The 18,351-nt window shown below is 40.3% G+C and overlaps 2 protein-coding genes across 2 annotated transcripts; both read left to right on the forward strand.

Moving 5' to 3' along the window:
• Positions 1–14,086: 14,086 nt before the first annotated feature.
• pthlhb (parathyroid hormone-like hormone b) lies at positions 14,087–14,869 on the forward strand. Its single transcript, XM_056272660.1, has 2 exons — positions 14,087–14,181; positions 14,460–14,869. The coding sequence occupies exons 1-2, from the start codon at positions 14,093–14,095 to the stop codon at positions 14,848–14,850; spliced, it is 480 nt and encodes a 159-aa protein (XP_056128635.1). The 5' UTR covers positions 14,087–14,092; the 3' UTR covers positions 14,851–14,869.
• A 756-nt stretch (positions 14,870–15,625) lies between these two features.
• Positions 15,626–17,586, forward strand: LOC130106475 (galanin receptor 2a). The gene is made up of 2 exons (XM_056272606.1): positions 15,626–15,679; positions 16,672–17,586. The coding sequence occupies exons 1-2, from the start codon at positions 15,626–15,628 to the stop codon at positions 17,584–17,586; spliced, it is 969 nt and encodes a 322-aa protein (XP_056128581.1).
• The last annotated feature ends 765 nt before the right edge of the window (positions 17,587–18,351 follow it).

The raw sequence follows: 18,351 nt of genomic DNA on the forward strand, positions 1-18,351 counted from the left end.
AAAATTGATCTATTTACTTTCTTATAATGCATGCTCCTGCGAACACTGCACATTATTCTAAAGAAAAATCGTATTTATTGTCAAAACACTTGCTCTGCATCTAAAATAATATTCCTTTTCAGCTGACCAAGCCTTCTAAAAGATGCAATCACTTCATGAGGGATAAAATCACCATGTATTTTTTTCATTTAATCTTTAATTGACATTACGGGTGTGTTCACACTTGGCATGTTTGGTTGGATTAAAACAAACCCTAGTGCAATTGCTCTGTTAGTGCGGTTCATCTGAATAAGTGTGAACGCTGCCATCTGAACCCTGGTGCATCAAACACACGGACTGAACGCTGAAAAGATGAGTCTCGCTCCACTTCCAAACAACCTCGTGCGGATCAACTGAAATATGAATGCCAAAGAAATGTAAACGAAGCAAAAACAGGACATGATGTCACAAGATGTGACCCTCAAAAGGACATTTTATAAGCTCTTCACGAGTTCTCAGCTGGACAAAATACCATCATATGTAGCTACACACACACACACACACACAACGAGTGTATTTATCCCAGAACACAGCATTGTTTTGGATGTTCGGTAAGTTCAGTCGCAAAATATACGTCATAAAAGCCAAACAATCAGGTTGCGAAGATCCCTATGCCTTTAGGTTTAGGTTTAGGTGTTATGCCAATGTGAACGCTAAGCGGACCAGGTCTAAATGTTTTCTGGTTGTTGTTTTTTTGGTCCGAACCAAGCGAACCGAACTACAAGTGTGAACACACCCTGAATGGGTGATATGAGTAAAACTTTAAACAAAAGGGGGGGGGGGGGGGGGTGGAGAGAAAGACTAAATGTGGCTCCCTTCAGGAGTTTCCAATCGATCTTTTTTAAATTCTTTGTCCAAATATCTCTTGGACTGATCCGGGCTCGTTTCCACTCATCTCAGGTTCACGGTCTCCACGCGCATAATGAACATGAGCTTGTGTGCGGGTGTGGATGTATGTGTTGGTTTTGACCACTGTCTGGTCTTCCTGGATTCCAGCTCGGTGTGGTTTAGGTCGGGCACCCTGGATCTCCGTCGCGAGAGCTGGTGATTTCGCCCCGCGCTTATGTTTCTGGGATATAGCTGAATTATGGCAACGGTGCCCAAAACCACACAGATTTTAACGCTTAATCTTCAGTTAAAGCTTTTCCAAGAGAGCTCTGCCAGTGAAAAGTAGAGAGGGAAACTTTGAAAATGTTGAGCTCTTAAGAAACACCCTTTCTGTCTTTATTGTATTTCATTTATACAGAAAACAGTCCTCCGGCCAAGCACCACATAAAAGTGTCTTTTAAAGCATAACAGTGGTGCCCTCAGGAAAGGGATCTGAGAGAAACTAGGCAATTATCAACATCGGGGTGTATAAAAGTGGTTTTGAAAAAGGAATGCAGTGTAAACTGTAGCAGGGTGATGACATGTTCAAACGTATAAACTGTCCAAGCGTGTGCGTTTTCCAAATCAAACAATCTTCGAATTGTATTTACTGTACATTTTTGTTTAATGATGGAATATGAGAATGCTTATGCATTGTGAACACTGAAGTAACAGCATCTGCAAGATGGCAGTCAGTCACATTTTGCACGTCTAATGTCAACATGTTATTAGGTTTCAGTGATCAAAATATGATTATCTTGAAATGCAATTGTCGTTTGATACACGTTGCATTGGCAGGGGGTTTAACTGCATATTGACAATAGGAAATCAATGCTGTAAAATGCAAAAAATTGCAGCTTACACTTAAAACTAAACTTTCCTAGTCCAAGAACTGACTGAGAGACTGTAGTACTTTTCAGCACGCAGTTTAGTCTGTCCATCACACAACCTCTGTCAGCATATGTAAAAACTGAAAATTTCATATGGTTTGTGGCTTATAACCATATTTTAACATAAAACGCCTTCTAGAATGTATTTGAGAGGTATTTTCAAAATGTTTGAGAGCTAGAAAACATTCAGATCTTTTCTTAAAGGTGAAGTGTGTGGTATTTCTATGTTAATATGCATAGACAACTATAAGTAAGCCATTTGTAGGTTGATTTTGCCATAAAAGTGTAAACACTGTGGCTCTGTGGTGCTTTCAAAGCATTGCTCTGTTTGTTTGAGCATCTCGACCAGCCCAACACAGCAACACTGACTCAACCAATGCTGAGGCGGGACTGTTTGTCCGTTTGTGATCAAATGTTTCAAAAACGTGAGCTTTTTAACAGTGCATTACAATTACATACAGACAGTTGCAATATCAACTGCAATTAAACAAAAGAGATGTGAGAGTGTTTTTGCCCTGTTTACTCCTGGTATTAAGATGCGTTTTGGTCGATCGGATCACAAGTGGACGACACTAAATACAGGTGTAAACAGGGTCTAAAACATTTTGAGCTTGTCCACTTTCGACACTTCCAGAGGGAGTTCAAAAAAACACATTAGACCAGATTGCTTTCGTTGTGTAAACACTCATGTGATCGAATGTGTTCAAACAGCCACAAAAGACTAGCCAGGTTAAAACCAGACGATTCTCAGTTGTAACTGAGTTATGGTCTGGCAAAGCGTCATAGACAAATCATTTCCAGAGGGGCGTCCCCAACGGACGTTGCGGATAGACCTAAACCCAATCAGAGCGATGAAGGAGATGACGTATGCAGAGCGGCGGAGACACATCTCCGAGTGTTGTTCTTTGCTCGGTTTTTAACTAAAAGGAAACGTTCAAATCGCTTAAAACAGACGCGATAGCTGATTCCAACGAGTGATGTTCGACGGCGGCATCCATCTCTGTAATGTAGGCTACAAAATCTGCTTCAAAATCCCAGCGCTGTCGTCATCGTGTAAAGCCCGCCCCAACGTTTCTGATTGGTGCCTCGATTTCGGCGGATTGGAAATGGGCTTGAATGAGCTCTTTGCCAGACTAACTTTCAGAGCAAATCTAAATTTGCCTGAAGTTGTCTGGGTTTTCCCAGGCAAACAAAAGACCGTCTTCTCTCCGTCTACTGATCTAATGAGTAACATTATGAGAAGAGCTCGAGCCAGACGGGATTTAAACTGTCGTCTGGAGACCCAAGTTTGGTTTGAAGATGAAAAACGTACCAAGCACAATGTTCTCTCTCCATTCCTGATTTCTAACACACTCTCAGCGTTCGGCTGGTCTTGTGTCTGTCAGAGCAGAAACTAAAGCTGATGCTCACTGTGTGTTTTTCCGTTGCCTTCGGTCGTGTTCATATGTAAATTGCACAAGCTTATTTCATCCATTAGATTGAAAGATCTGAAAAAGTCCATACATTTACCCGCCCACAGACCCTCCCCTCGAAGAAATCAGGATATGAAGGGGTTGAAAATGGACAAAAGAGACGGATTAAAACACCAGGTGTAAACGGGAATGTGTCTCCCTCGTCTACTTGTGATCCGATCGAGCAAAACACATCTTACAATGTATCACCGCCTCTGTGTAGAGCATTAAAAGACACATAGACGTTAATCTTGACCAGCGTACAACAAGCAGCGTCTCAAAGGTTTGTATTCATGTCTAATTAGAATCAGGCCCTTGGTGTGGCGCTGATTGAGAGGCAGCTTTTCACAGGCACTGAATGGATTTGTCCTGGCTTGGAAAAACCAAGTACAGTATATTTCCCCTGTTGACAGTCCAAACTGTGCTTATAGGACACACACCTCGATGTCAACTCTCACTACAGAGAAAGTGAGACTCCTTTTCCCGAAGCCTGCCAGTCCAGCTCTTTATGAACAGCGTGCCAAACAAGTTCTCCATTTATTTGTTCAATTATTATGTGAATTTTTGCTGTTTTGTTTGGCTGGTGTTGACGGAGGTCAGCTCGTGTCAATACTGGGTTGTACTCAAAGGCAATACGAACTGTCAGGTGTTTTTATGAGGCCTTGAGTGGGCACAAGGGCAAAGTCGCCACCCACGCCCACCTACTGTGTGCAGGCTGGACGTTTTCCACCGAACCAATCCATGGGGGCCGTCTGGTCATATGACCATGTATATTGTGACTTCCCCATGTTAGCACAGGAATTCCACCTTGAGGATCCTATTCACGCGGGCCGACACAAAGAACCGGCCGTTTATGCCAAGCACAATTACCCAAGCACCTGAAGAGAAATCCACCTAATGTCCCAATGCACAGGTCTGGCCCACACAGGGAAGTTAACATGAATTGAGTTTGGCTGGGTGTTTCAATACTCCATTATTACAGGAATAATCCTCAACTTCTTAGTATAACTGTATTTTGTGAAAGCCAATTTTGGACCCCATATTAGGGTGCTTCCAAAGGAAACCAAAACAATCGATTTTGTGTCTTAATAGTACATATAATAAACCAAATTTAAATCTACATATCATATAGACCTACAGAACAGAGTTTTAGTCACTATATTACAAATTAGTCCACCGAGCGCTGTTGAGTAGGATCGTATTAAAGTCCCCCTGTGTTGAAAATCAAGTTTTTAATGAGGTTCATATGTCTATGTGGTGTTTTTAATCAAACCATGTGCAAATTCATGTCAACACCATTGCTGAGTATTTTCTCCTTAAAACTGCAGTGAACCAAAAACACGGTTTGAAATCGCTGGTGTTTCTGACGTCACAAACTACCTTGTAACCAATCAGATCAACGTGTGATCGTCAACAAGTGGATCTCTGAGCTGAGTGAGTGAGTGGAGGCGGGGCTCATTTGCATATTCATAGAAACGCGTATACTAAATGAGGCAAGGGTGTCGAGTTACATTCAAGCTATTTTAGGGCATGAAGAATTATTTCTCCTGGGAAAAAATGCTTAAATATGTAATTTTGCTGATCAAAGATGAGTTTTAATAGCCTGACTTCGTCATACTCATATTCTAGTCAGAATGTGAGTCTGATACTGCTCCATAGTGCTTTGATTATGAGTCTTAACCGAACCAGAAAAAAAACCCCTCTGCACTCAATTGGATAGACCTACAACCAATCAGAGCAACGCAGTAAGTCAGCTACATAGTTGCATAGCATAGTTGTCAACAGAACTCAACTGCACGCACGCTGGAAGAAGTAAAATAATGAGTGTTGCTTCTTTTACTTGGTCCTCCATGAGTGCGAGTGTGCGACCAAAGGAGAAACCACAACGACCACAGGGTTTTCATTGCGTCCCATCTTCTTAGCGACCATCAGAGCCAGCTGATAAATTAAATGTTTGCCGAATCCCGTAGGAAGGATGGCAAACACATCTTTCCAATCGACAAATGCCTTGATTGCAGTTCTCTGTTCATCTTTTAAAATGAATGCGCTGTCGATTTCTTTTACAACAGACGAGATGGCTGAATCTCTACATCTCAGTTCTCCAGCTGCAGTCATCTCTGAGGGAAACCAGTTCAACCCAAGCGCTCTTTGATAACGTGATGATTACGTAACTGCAGATCATCTGTCCATCATCGTATAAAGCCCGCCCTGGCAATTTGATTGGCCCGGTGATTTCTGAACTGATCATAATTACTCCTCAATGGATCGAGTCCAGACCGAACTTCCCAACCAAAAAATGTTGTGGGCGGGGTTCGGGCTGGCATCCAGGCTAGAGTTTTAAGGGATACAATTAAAATCCCTATGGGAAAAATGAATGAAAAAAAAATTCAGGAATCAGCGCCGCTGAAAAAGAGGGCAGGCACTAATGCACTCTATATCAAGCAGCATAACAGTTTTTCTACAGCTGAAATAACTAGAAGCAGATGAGACTTTAAGCCTCGACACATTCAAGTTACAATGGCCTCGCCTGCTTTTACTTTAAAAAGAGGGTGGATAATTTCTCTCAAAGCAGGTGGTCATGCCTGTAATCTCGCTTTGTTCGCACATATCATCAACAAGTCCATTTACCTGCAATATCTCATTGCCAGAATGGATTTACCAGTATTTCTCACTAGGACCCGTGTACATTAGCCTGGTTAAAACCAGACCATTCTCAGTTGTAACTGAGTTATGGTCTGGCAAAGCGTCATAGACAAATCATTTCCAGAGGGGCGTCACCAACGGACGTCGCGGATAGACCTAAACCCAATCAGAGCGATGAAGGAGATGACGTATGCAGAGCGGCGGAGAAACATCTCTGAGTGTTGTTCTTTGCTCAGTTTTTAACAAAAGGGAAACGTTCAAATCGCTTAAAACAGCAATCGTTCTCGTTCGATAGCTGATTCGAACGAGTGATGTTCGACGGCGGCTTCCATCTTTGTAATGTAGGCTACAAAATCATGTTCAAAATCCCAGCGCTGTCGTCATCGTGTAAAGCCCGCCCCAACGTTTCTGATTGGTGCCGCAATTTCGGCGGATTGGAAATGGGCTTGAATGAGCTCTTTGCCAGACTAACTTTCAGAGCAAATCTAAATTTGCCGGAAGTTGTCTGGGTTTTCCCAGGCTTCGTGTACATGTGGTGTCTATAGTGTGAAAAAGTGAATGTTTAGGTAACTATACTAGGGATACTGAACTTATGGTTGATACTCAACGACAATGAATTATATTTCATATCTCAGAAACGTATTATATAATTCACACACTGCTCTAAATCAACGTGCCTAAAATAATGGCAAACAAAACAGGTGCTATTTTTATATCACTTTTAAATTTAACCAGTGGGCCAGTCAGATTCTCAACCTGCTGCATGTTTAACCTCGCGTTGACATGTTTTATGTGATATTACATCGCAGGAAGCACAATCACAAGTCTTGACCGAGCCCGTGGACCGAAGCGCTCGATCGCCACCTGCAACGAGACAGAACGAGTCTCTCAGACCATTCCTGTCCCTCACTGAACCCTTTCGCTCTGGAAACTTAAACAGCTTTTTAAGAATGAGGAGGGTTTTTCAGTTTGTTGCTAAATTTAGGTTGGCCCTGTGCAGGCAGCAGGTTCCCGAGCCATTTTCAACAAAGATGAGCCGTAGCCCTTGCCCAGTGCCGGCGGGTGGCGTCTGCCGGTGGTCTGCTGTTCTCTTATGCACTAGCTTTTAAGTAAACATGGCAATTCTGCGGTCGCCATCGCCATGGCAGCCAGCAAAAGGCCTTACTGTGTGGCGGCACACACAGCCTTGGTGTGCCTTCTCCTAACCCCCCCCCCCCCCCCCCCCCCACACACACACCTTCAGCTCAGTGGACTGAGGTCAACAGGCATTGAGACCCATGATGTATGATCCCCAAAATCTGAAGAAGCCCCTCAGCAGTTCACCTTCCGGTCCCCGTTGTTCCAGCGCGAACACAGCACTTTTTCATGCATGCATTTTAGCCGTGGCGTATCACTCATCTGCCCCGCCGCACGGGATTCTGGGATACGTGTGGGTCTTTAGAAGGACACCTCCCATTCACCTCCATTATGCAGTAAATATTTGTATATTTTATGTATGGCTGGATGGTGGAGGGCTAAACTAACCAAGCATTTACTGGAAGGGCTTTCCCTCCAGACGATTAGATAAAATCGAAACATGTTTTTCTAGGCGGTTTGCTGACCGCTGAAATGTTGACAGACCACATGGGATGGCACCTGCTCGACAACATGAAAGCATTCACCTTCATCTCTGAGATTGCCTTTATTGTCTATTATGCAGAGCTTGGTATGTACATATGTATGTGTATAGGTGTATATATACACACACACATATTAAATAATATATATTTATAAAGGCCACTTTGTTTACTGTAAAAAAAAACCTGTAAAATATATTTACATATATTAGTACTGTCAAATATATTAATCTCATAACACACACATATTACACACACACACATATTAAATAATATATATTTATAAAGGCCACTTTGTTTACTGTAAAAAAAACCTGTAAAATATATTTACATATATTAGTACTGTCAAATATATTAATCTCATAACAAAGTTTGTGTATATATATATATATATATATACATACACAAACTTTTATGTTTATATATATATAGCTATTTTATGTATATATTTAAAATGTATTTTTTAAAAAGTGTTGGTCTTTGTTTAATTAATGAATTTGTTACATTTGTTGCTGTATTTATAAATAAATTGTATTATTTTTAAAACATAAAGTTAACAAATGATATAGAAAACTTTGCATACACTAAATATAGTTTGAGACTGTAAAATATTGTACCAATGTATAGTTTTATACATTATTCAAAATTAAATTGAAATATATCATGCAATAATAAAAGCTGATACAAAGCGTTTCGCAAGTGAAAGGTCCTTTGTATGCTTTGTGAGCTCAGGAACACATCAGGTTTGACTTTGACAAGTTTCACCTATAGTTTTTATTGAGAACACACGCGTGTCCTTTCTGCGGCCCCTAGTGCTGAATATTTAAATACAGTTTCTGTGAATACTCTTTTCATGAAGAAGTCCTCTAGGTGCCTTCGTATATCGATGCAATGCGAGCATAAATGAATGAAATAACACGCAAGTCCGTTCGTCGAACAATAGTGACCTAAATGAAGCTGTGCTTATGGAGATCAGCGGTGGGAGGTGTGTTGGGGTTTTGGGAGCTGCCTCGTCGCTTTCCAAACTTCTTACCTGCTAGAAGAAGGATTTACTGGAACCCTCAGACAAGCTTTCACAACTCCAGCTCTAAACGGCCTGTTGGCAAGGCGGCCATGTTTTCTCTGGCACCGAATCAAACCCGCCGGACTAGATCCAAAAGTACCTACACAACACAAACCTGTGGGATGTTTGGATGATAAATTGCCGACGCTCTGCAGTAGAACAAAAAATATTGGCCTCGCTGGGGACATCAGTCTTAATAATCTCACAGTCAGATGGCATACTGGGTGGCTGGCTCGCATGTTTCTCCAATGTCCCACGATTCACTCAGAGTGGCGTTTGACTACGGGTGTCATATCAAAGTTTGTCCAAGTGCTGAGAAGGTCAAGTGCCAGTGGTCGATGGGGGAACTGACAAGGTGTTAAATGACATGTTTTCTTCATTTAACAATTTCACGGAGAAGACCGCAAAAATCTGAGACTTTCCTCGGTAGCAGAATTCACTTACGCCTCGTGATTAAATCTGGAGCGCTGCTGTGCCGCGGCCCGCTGGAATTTTTTATTTTTTTGCTGGTCGAATGGAAGAAATCGTGTCATGTGTTCCCGCAAGGTTACATGATAAAACCAACAAACACGAGAACAAAACAGGAGTACGCTGGAAGCGGAAAGGAAACTCAAGCCATGACAGCTAAACAATTTCTTATTTTAAAAAAAACGTAGGGCTTTTGACATTAGTGCGGATGAGTCAAGCCCTTTTGAACATTGCTAGACGATGCTGTCACTGACTAGAAATAAAGAACAAAACATTTCTCAGTAGTTTAACTTAAAGGGGTGGTTCAGAATTTTGGACATTGGGCCTCATTTCCATCTCTCTCGGTTGCCTAGGTAACTACATATCACTCCGCTGCTGCTGTAGGCTGCTAATAAATACAGGGAACAAAGTATAACTATTGCAATGCAATGAAAGGGTAGTTTGATTTCTAACATTATTCTCCCAACAGACATTTACATCGATAGTCTGGCGTTATAATTTATTTGCTTTTGGTGTACTGTGGAGTGGGTAAAACTGTTTTTAACGGCAGGCTAGCAGTTACCGTTGACTCGCGCTAGCCTAGCACCGGCGAACTATGTAACTGGAATGACTGGATGACATTTTTTAAAACTGTCTCCACTGATAAATAACACTAAGACTAACTTGGAAATGAGGCCCGATGTCCAAAATCCTGAACCACCCCTTTAAGGCCACTAAGAAGAAAGAATGAACGTGAAGGATTCATGGGACGAAATGCACGTTTCACTGCAGGATCTTTTACAGCACTTCAGGTTCTTCTAATCAAGACCCATTTTTGTCTATGGGTTTTTGAGTCTGCGATTGGGTTATTTCATATTTCATCATATTTTATATGACAAATGAGAATTACATACAAATCGTAGAATTACAGGTGAAACTCGAAAAATGTATATATCGTGCAAAAGTTAATTTCAGTAATTCAAATTAAAAGGTGAAACTAATATATAGACTCATTACATGCAAAGTGAGGTATTTCAAGCCTTTATTTGTTATAATTTTGATGATTATGGCTTTGAAAACCTTTTCACAATATTCTAATTTTGAATTTGGGGTTCATAAGCTGTAGCCTAAGCCATAATCATCCAAATTATAACAAATAAAGGCTTGAAATATTTCACTTAGCATGTAACGAGTCTATATAATATATTAGTTTCACATTTTAAGTTGAATTACTTGAATAAATGAACTTTTGCACGATATTCTAATTTTTCGAGTTTGACCTGTAGCCTATAGGTGTCAATTGTTCAGTCTACAAAAAACTGAAAATGCTAAATCTGTCATCGATTCTGCCACTACCCCCCATTTTCCAAACTTTTATGCTGTTATTTTTCCCGTTGAACAAGCAGAAATTTCTGAAGAATCTTTACAAAGTGCTATTCATGACAGTGTAGACTCAAATCATAAAAGTAGTCCATGAAACTGCACATATTTTAAGTTTTTCAAAGCCATTTGTGTAATGAACACTAAATGTTTGGGGTCGGTCAGATTTTTTGTAAGAAGTCTCTCATGCTCTACTGCATTTATTTTATTAAAAATATAGTAAAAACTGTAATATTGTGAAATATTATTACAATATAAACTGTTGAATTTATTTTAAAAAGTACTTTAGTCACATTTGTTAAACGATCCTTCAGAAATCACTCTAATATCCTGATTTGCTGCTCAAGAAACATTTCTGATTATGATCAATGTTAAAAAAATGGTCGTTTTGCTTATTTTTTTGTGGAAAACTTTTTTTCAGGATTCTAAGATGAATAGAAAGCTAAAAAAGAACAGCATTTATTTGAAATAGAACATTTGTGTCACATTATAAATGGCTTTACTGTCACTTTTGATCAATTTAATGAATCCTTGCTGCATAAAAGTATTAATTTCTTTCAAAAACCCCAAACTTTTGAATGGTTGTGCAAGTCGGTTTATTTTCCAATGTACGCACTGCCTCATAAACATGGAAATATATGGAATATTTTAGTGTCGCACAGAACTAATTTGTAGTTGATGAGCATTAGTTATGTTGTGAACCTCTTGCCCCGATGCCTATAAATGAAGCGGTACTATTTTGTGGGCTCCCCGAAAACCACCTTGACCATTACGTTTGCTTAGGAGGCGAGCAGACCCACCCACAGGCTTGATTTCACTGAGGTTATGGTCATAATCTCTTGGGACAGTGGTCAGCCAAAGCTGTTTACTTTCTTCACCCAGCTTCACCCATGTTTTAGGAGGGGAGGGTCTCATGGTCTGCGCTATAAGCTATAATGTTCATCCGAACTCTCACACAGAATTTCCATGCAAAATAAAAGACTAATGTTAGGCGTTCAACATAATGCAGTATATATATTTTTTCCTGTAGCTCAAACAGTAGAGCGTTGGCGCTTGCAACACCAAGGTCATGGGTTCGATCCCCAGGGGAAAGCAAGAACTGATGAGCATGTAAATGTGTACCTTGAAATGCAATGTAAGTTGCTTTGGATAAAAGCGTCTGCCAAATGTAAATGTAAAAATGTTTTGGTGTTGTATCAGTTGTCCATTGTAATGGTTTTCGGGATTTGCTTCATACGTTAAAAGGACCCAGTGCATGGATAATAAACACAGTAAAGATAGAAAAATTAAAGAGACCATAATATGCTCATTTACAGGTCCATACTATTGTGCAGAGAGTCTTCTAGAATAGGTCTACATGATTAAAGGTGCTATATGGAACTTTTCTACTAAAATGAATCCTTTTTTTATTGCCTGTGTGTGAAGGGGTTGTAATCACACATTAAAATGATCCACTTGTCGAGTTTTGCTATTACCTCTGAGGCCAGTATTCCTATTTCTATGTGAAGTCTCCGGGTCGGATTTACCGCGAAATCCAACGGATGTGACGTGCATGCGCGCTCCCGAGCCTCTCTCCTTATATACAATCTATTGTAGACGGTCAGGGAGTTACGTCCGGTTAAAGGCGCACGTTTTTCGGCTTATATCTCAGTCAATCTTTGATCAATATTCCCAAGACTCTAATCGTTCGTAGTGCTGGACGGGGCCTTTCGAACGAGCCCACCCCCGAGGTCCAACTCGCCCGGCTCCCCGAGTTATAGCCGTTCGAAATCGGGGGTCCCAGCGAACGGCGATCCGGTAAGGGGCATCCCCGAGGCCCGCCACTCTAGCGTTCGGGCAAGGGTTCCCCTGGGACCTCCTCCCCAGAATTTGAGCTCTCTGGGTCTTTGCGTTATAGAGAAACGAGCGATTTTCTTCTGAGATCGTGACGTCACCGGCGTACGCAATTTTGCAGCGCGCCCGATGGTTTTCTGCTAATATCTCCGCGAAAACACCACTAAAAACTATGGAACCTATATGGTTCTTTTCAGCTCGACTAGATGGTCCCAACGAGCTCGGTGCTCGCCGAATCCGTCAAGTATTCGCCGAGATATTTGCGTAATAGACGGTATTGTTCGAGCACGAGCGCTCTTGAAAAATTTGGTTGCAATCTGAAACATCACCACTAGAGGCCGCTAAAAGTTACGTAGAGCACCTTTAAATGTTAAAAAACACATTATTTTTCATATATATAGTTGCAGCACCTGTTTTCACCCTCTGTCTGAATAGTAGTTTCTCTAAACCCCGCCTTCTGAAAAACCCAGTCTGCTTTGATTGGTCAATCACTTAGAGCGTGTATCTTTGTTAAGGCGGGTCGAAGTAATGTGTTACAAGGTGACATACGAGGCGTTTAAGGAAAGTGTTTTCTGTTGGAGAAACTTTTGCGCTGACTAGAGATCATTGGGAGATTATTCGTCAAATGCTGCCCCTCCTGGCCAAACCTGAGCCCTTCATGAGAGAGAGAGAGAGAGAGAGAGAGAGAGACCAGCATACCAGCCTCTTTCCAATGAAGGTGTCTGCCTGTGCGTTTCTAGAAGTGTGTGTATGTGTGTGTGGTTTGTCAGTCTGGTATACACTTTGGCAGTCATGTGCAGCAGACACACACACACACACACACACACAGACAAGTGTGCAGTGCGCACTAATTTTCTCTGCTGTAACGCCTGCTGTCTATTCCAGTTTGCAGTGAACAGCAAAGGGGACTTACAAGACTCACCGGTGCAATAAATCTAACGCCCATCGCTCTGGTCCTCTCTCTCTCTATGCGTTCATTCCTTCAAACACTCTGGAAGGAGACATAGGAAGAGTGTGTCTTCTGGACTGGTGGAGTTTGGACATATTAACATGCTTCATTTAGGCAGCAGATGATGCTCCTGGTTTATTGAATGTACAGTCACATGTTGGGCTTCAACATCTGTAACACGTCCAGCCGGGTGGCAGAAACATCTACTGAGCAGTGGCATTACATGTGAGTATATTATCAATGTTGAAGCCTTACAACAGCAATATAATGTAGGCTACTACACCTCATGTTCATTGATGAATAATTATATAATTCTATTACTATTTCCACTTGTGTACTGGACATCGTTCTAAGTACCAGCAATAATTCAAGTTAATGTATATATACAAATACATAATGTTAAAATGCATGCAGAAGGTGAAAAGAATATTATACTTTTATATTAAAACTAAAATCATTCAGATTTACAAATGATATAAGGCAAATATTTTAATAAAAATATGTAGTAATTTTTAAACATTTTTAATAAAAATATATATTTTATATTATCATTTGTATTTTATCTTTTGCCTAATAAACCTAATAGTATATATATATACTATTAGGCTTATAATATATAAAATTAGAAAATATTTTAATATTTTATTAGGCATATTAGTCTACAAATAATATTTATTATTTGTAGACTAATATGCATAATAAAATATTTTCTAATTTAAATCAATTGCATACACACACACACACATATATATATATATATATATATATATATATATATATATATATATATATATATGTGTGTGTGTGTGTGTGTGTGTGTGTGTGTGTGTATGCAATTGATTTAAATTATAAAATATTTTAATATTTTAATGTTTGATAAGTTTGTGACTGTCTCCTGTGTTCAGTTGTCCAGTATGTTGAGGCATTGGGGGTTTGCCGTGTTCCTGTTAACTGTCCTGATACCGGTCCAATCCAGACCCACTAACACTCTCATCAACAGACAGTAAGTCATGATCTCGTCTTACTTTTTTGAACATGAGTGATTTCTACAAGATCTCAAAACATGAGGCTTGTTCAGAGTAGTTGAGATTGCCATCTGCTGGTAACAGAAGAAACAGGAGCTCTAAGAAGCCAATGCAAAATAAATGCACAGTTTTGCATGCAGTGAAGGTCCAATTTTTTTTTTTTTTTTCATGTCTACTAGTCAAATGCCTAAATCTCAGCATGTGACTTGAGGTTAAAGTCAGTTTGAAATATATTTCCTCTGTTTGTCCCATGCAGGCGACGTTCAGTAGGTCACGCACAGATGATGCACGACAGGGGCCGATCCCTGCATGACTGGAAGAGGCGCAAGTTAATACAAGAGCTTCTTGAGCATGTCCACACGGCCATATCCCCATATCAGAGCGAAGGAAGCGTCCAGACCCCGCTGTGGGCCACCGTCCACTGTCCCAAACACATCGGCAACAACAAAAACTTCCCCTTGAGCTTTCAAGAGACTATAGGGATGAGAGACAACCTACCGCAAGAGACCAGCAAGACCCTGAGATATGAGCAACAGCCATTGAAAGCTGTGACGAAGAGGAAGAGGAAGATGGGTTCGGGCAGATTGAGAGACCCTGATAGGAGGAAAGACAGGGGGTGTGCCTTACATATGCAAAGAGACCATTAAAAGAGCCTGGACATGACAAGACTGAAGGGACAGCGGGCTTGAAGCAACTGAGCAGACTTTATGCAAATGAACAGTGATACAATGTGGTCACATGATCTGCTGCGGTCGAGTTGCGACACCTACAAGGAGAGACTTAAGTGACTTTCACCATGGCATGGGATACCAAGACTCTTTTGAGAACCCACTTGTTGTTTTTTTATTCACAATAAAGGCCTTTGCCTTTATTATAAACTCTCCAAACAATTCTTTATTCTAAAGCCTTAATTGATGCGTAGAATATGCTTAATATACAAACTCATTTGCATATGTTACATTTAGAGTATAGCCTGTTTTAAACGTATTCATTCAGTCAGACTTTTCGTGTAATATTTAATTTATTTGATTGGAATATTTATTTCCTGAATGTATCTCAATGCTGCTGATTTTGATGAGATTTTCAAATGCACTTTAGATAGTTATGCCAAGTATTTTTCTATCTTTTACATTTTATAAACACAGCTTTTCTTTTACTTTAGTTAATGTTCTGCTATTTTCAATAAATAAATTGATAAGCAATACACAATAAAACTGAAAAAGAGAGGACACCAACATTCATTTTCATAATTTGCACCACTATATGTGCAGTTTTTACTGTTATTTTCTGTCTGTGCACACAAGGAGTCACTTTATTCCTTCATCAATATGGGTTAAGTATCCGTCACTAGTGACTGAGGATGGTGGAATAATCAATCAATGTGTGCTCGTGTGCAAATACCGAGCAAATAAAGACACAAAAATGGCTCTAACAACACTTACACACCTTTCACTGCACATGCTAATGGATGGAGAGGTAAATACAAGCTTCTGTCAACTTCCTGTGAGTGCTTTAGGAACACATGCCAAGCCTTAAAGACTCATTAACCACACGCCAGAAGCCCAGAGATCAATCACAAATCAATAAGCCTCCAATCAGAGAGTGAGAGATGGAAAACCAGCAGGGAACGACTGGCATTCATTCGAAATATGTAATTTGGTGTATTCGCTACATAAAATCTTGTGCAAGAAGTCGCTTTTTGAATCAAATCCAATAGACTTTATTGATAAATGGATATTTTTCATATCCTTTTTTTTTTGTCTCTGTAAATGGCACTATTTGGAGGTATTGGGGAAGCTTAGCCCATATTTTGTCTATTCTTAAAGCGGGATTATCTTTACACATTTAGACTCATCTCTAAATAAAAATGATTTGTTGAATCTTATCTGAATGCACAGATGTATTATCTTTGCAAATACACGGATATCTAACTGAACGTCTCAGATGGTGAGTAAATCATTTCCTCTGGCAATATGCGAGATTAATTTGTTTTTTATTAACTAATAAATTCATTTTACTTAGTTATTTCATAATATTGAACATATTTTCAGAAGCAAAGTGAAAATTGTATGTAGTCAACCTAATTTTTATGTTTTTACACTGAGAGATAATAATGTTTTGATATATATATATATATATATATACACACACACACCCTAGTCAACATTTAAAGTGGATTAAAACCTTTCATTATACATGAATTTTTAACAATACCCGTTCTTGTCTTAGGACAACTTTGATTAACTTTTTTAAACCACTTCAAGTGTTGACTACTGTATATAAAATGTATTTCAGAATATTTTACATTATACTGTATTCATACAAAATTATATTTTTAGGTATGATAATAATGTTTTTTTTTTAATTATAATTCAATACAGCGATTTAATTGCAAAAAAAAAAAAAAAAATTAAATGCAACTTTAAAACATACTATTTTTATACTATTTCCCCCATTGCCTCTAATAGGCAGCCACAAACACCTACGGAGTGATCTTTGCTTGCACTTGTGGCATCATAGTGGGCATTGGTTTCTGTGCCAACCTCCTGGCCTTCTCCCTCTTCGCCAAACACAAGAACCTCCATAAAAACCGCCTGGACGTTCTTCTCCTCAGCATGGCTCTGGCCGACGTCCTCACGCTTCTCCTCATCCCCTTCACCATCCACTCCGCGATCAGTTTCTCCTGGCCTCTGGGCAACACGTCCTGCAAGGTCTATCAGTTTCTGCTGGCGTTCTCTCTGGCCGCCAGCACATACTCCCTGTGCACCGTATCAATGGTTCGTGCCATGATCATCACCAACCCCTACCGCCCCCCAACCATGGACCTGGTGGTACTCATGTTTATTCTAGTCTGGGGCCTGAGTTTCTTTATAAGTCTCCCGTTGCGTATTTTCGCCACTAAGGAAAGCTTAGGCCCGGGTTTGAGTAACGGCACTGTTTGTCTGCCGACTACCCAGGAACATCATTACCAGGTTGTTCTCAGCCAATTTGTGCTGTACTATCTCATACCAATGCTGGTTATCGCAGTCAACTCGGGGCGTATGGCTTTTTTCTTGCACAAGAGGCCCGTTATGTCCCTCGCCAGCACCCGCAAAACACGGCGGGCGTCTCTCATGGTGTTTTTGGCGGCTGGGACGTTCTCCTTGTGCTGGCTGCCAGGGTATGTTCTAGAGCTGTGTGTGTATTTGGGACTTTACCGGCATGGGCGCTCATGGGAGATGTTTCATTTCACCTGCACGGTTCTCCAGTATCTGCACCCCTGCGTGAATCCCGTCCTCTACGTTCTGCTGTCCAAACGCTACAGGCGGAAGAAAGACTGGCTGTTCAAATGCAATAGGAAACGGGTGCACCCCCAGATTATTAGCGTGATGGAGAGTTTCTGAGGATCCATTTCGAAACATTGAGAACATGTTGCGTGTAAAACTGAATGAGAGCTTGGTTTGTTTGGTTCAAAGAGATCTATAATACTTGGAGAAATTTGGTGTAGTTAATGCTGGTAATGATCTACCAATCACTAAAGGTGCGGTCGCATCACATTACGGGCAAAAAAGGTCCACTGTCGTTCATTGTGTATGAAGCACAGCTCACACAGAAGGCACTTTCAAACCAAAAAAAGCTCTGTTCGTAAATACGGCCAATCTTAATGACCAACTTGAATGCTGATCAATGTTAATTATATGTGAATAAAAGCCTAAATTCAACCTGTTCATCATAGGCCTAAAGCGAGCGATCGTGTCTCTTCTAAACCGCTCGAATCATATGGATTAGTTTTATGATCCCTTTATGAACTTTTTGAAGCGTCAAAGTGGTAGTGTAGCTGTCAATGGAGGGACAGAAATCTCTTATTTAATAAAAAAAAATATCTTCATTTGTGTTTCGAAGATGAACGAAAGTCTTACGGGTTTGGTTGGAACGACATGAGGGTGAGTAGGCCTAATTAATGACAGAATATTCAATTTGGGTGAACTATCCCTTTAAGAAACATTTCCCCCTCACCGCGAAATGCCTCCGTAGTTGCTACTCGAGTTTGGAGTTGGACTAAAATACTAACAAAAAAATTAGGACTGTTATGAGAAATAGTGCCATTTTCTGTGTAACATTTTCCAGCTAACATTAATTACTACTTGTGTGTACACAATAAAAGGACA

This window comes from Rhinichthys klamathensis, unplaced genomic scaffold (genome assembly GCF_029890125.1).
Source record: "Rhinichthys klamathensis goyatoka isolate OS25496 unplaced genomic scaffold, OSU_Roscu_1.1 h1tg000341l_1, whole genome shotgun sequence".
NCBI lineage: Eukaryota > Metazoa > Chordata > Actinopteri > Cypriniformes > Leuciscidae > Rhinichthys > Rhinichthys klamathensis.

What these genes read in the sequence shown, in the direction of transcription:
- pthlhb (XM_056272660.1), top strand. Translation starts at nt 14,093, where the DNA reads ATGTTGAGGCATTGGGGGTTTGCCGTGTTCCTGTTAACTGTCCTGATA. An exon ending in AACACTCTCATCAACAGACA is followed by an intron (nt 14,182 to 14,459) that starts GTAAGTCATGAT and finishes TGTCCCATGCAG; the next exon opens with GCGACGTTCAGTAGGTCACG.
- LOC130106475 (XM_056272606.1), top strand. Translation starts at nt 15,626, where the DNA reads ATGGCTCTAACAACACTTACACACCTTTCACTGCACATGCTAATGGAT. An exon ending in ACATGCTAATGGATGGAGAG is followed by an intron (nt 15,680 to 16,671) that starts GTAAATACAAGC and finishes TGCCTCTAATAG; the next exon opens with GCAGCCACAAACACCTACGG.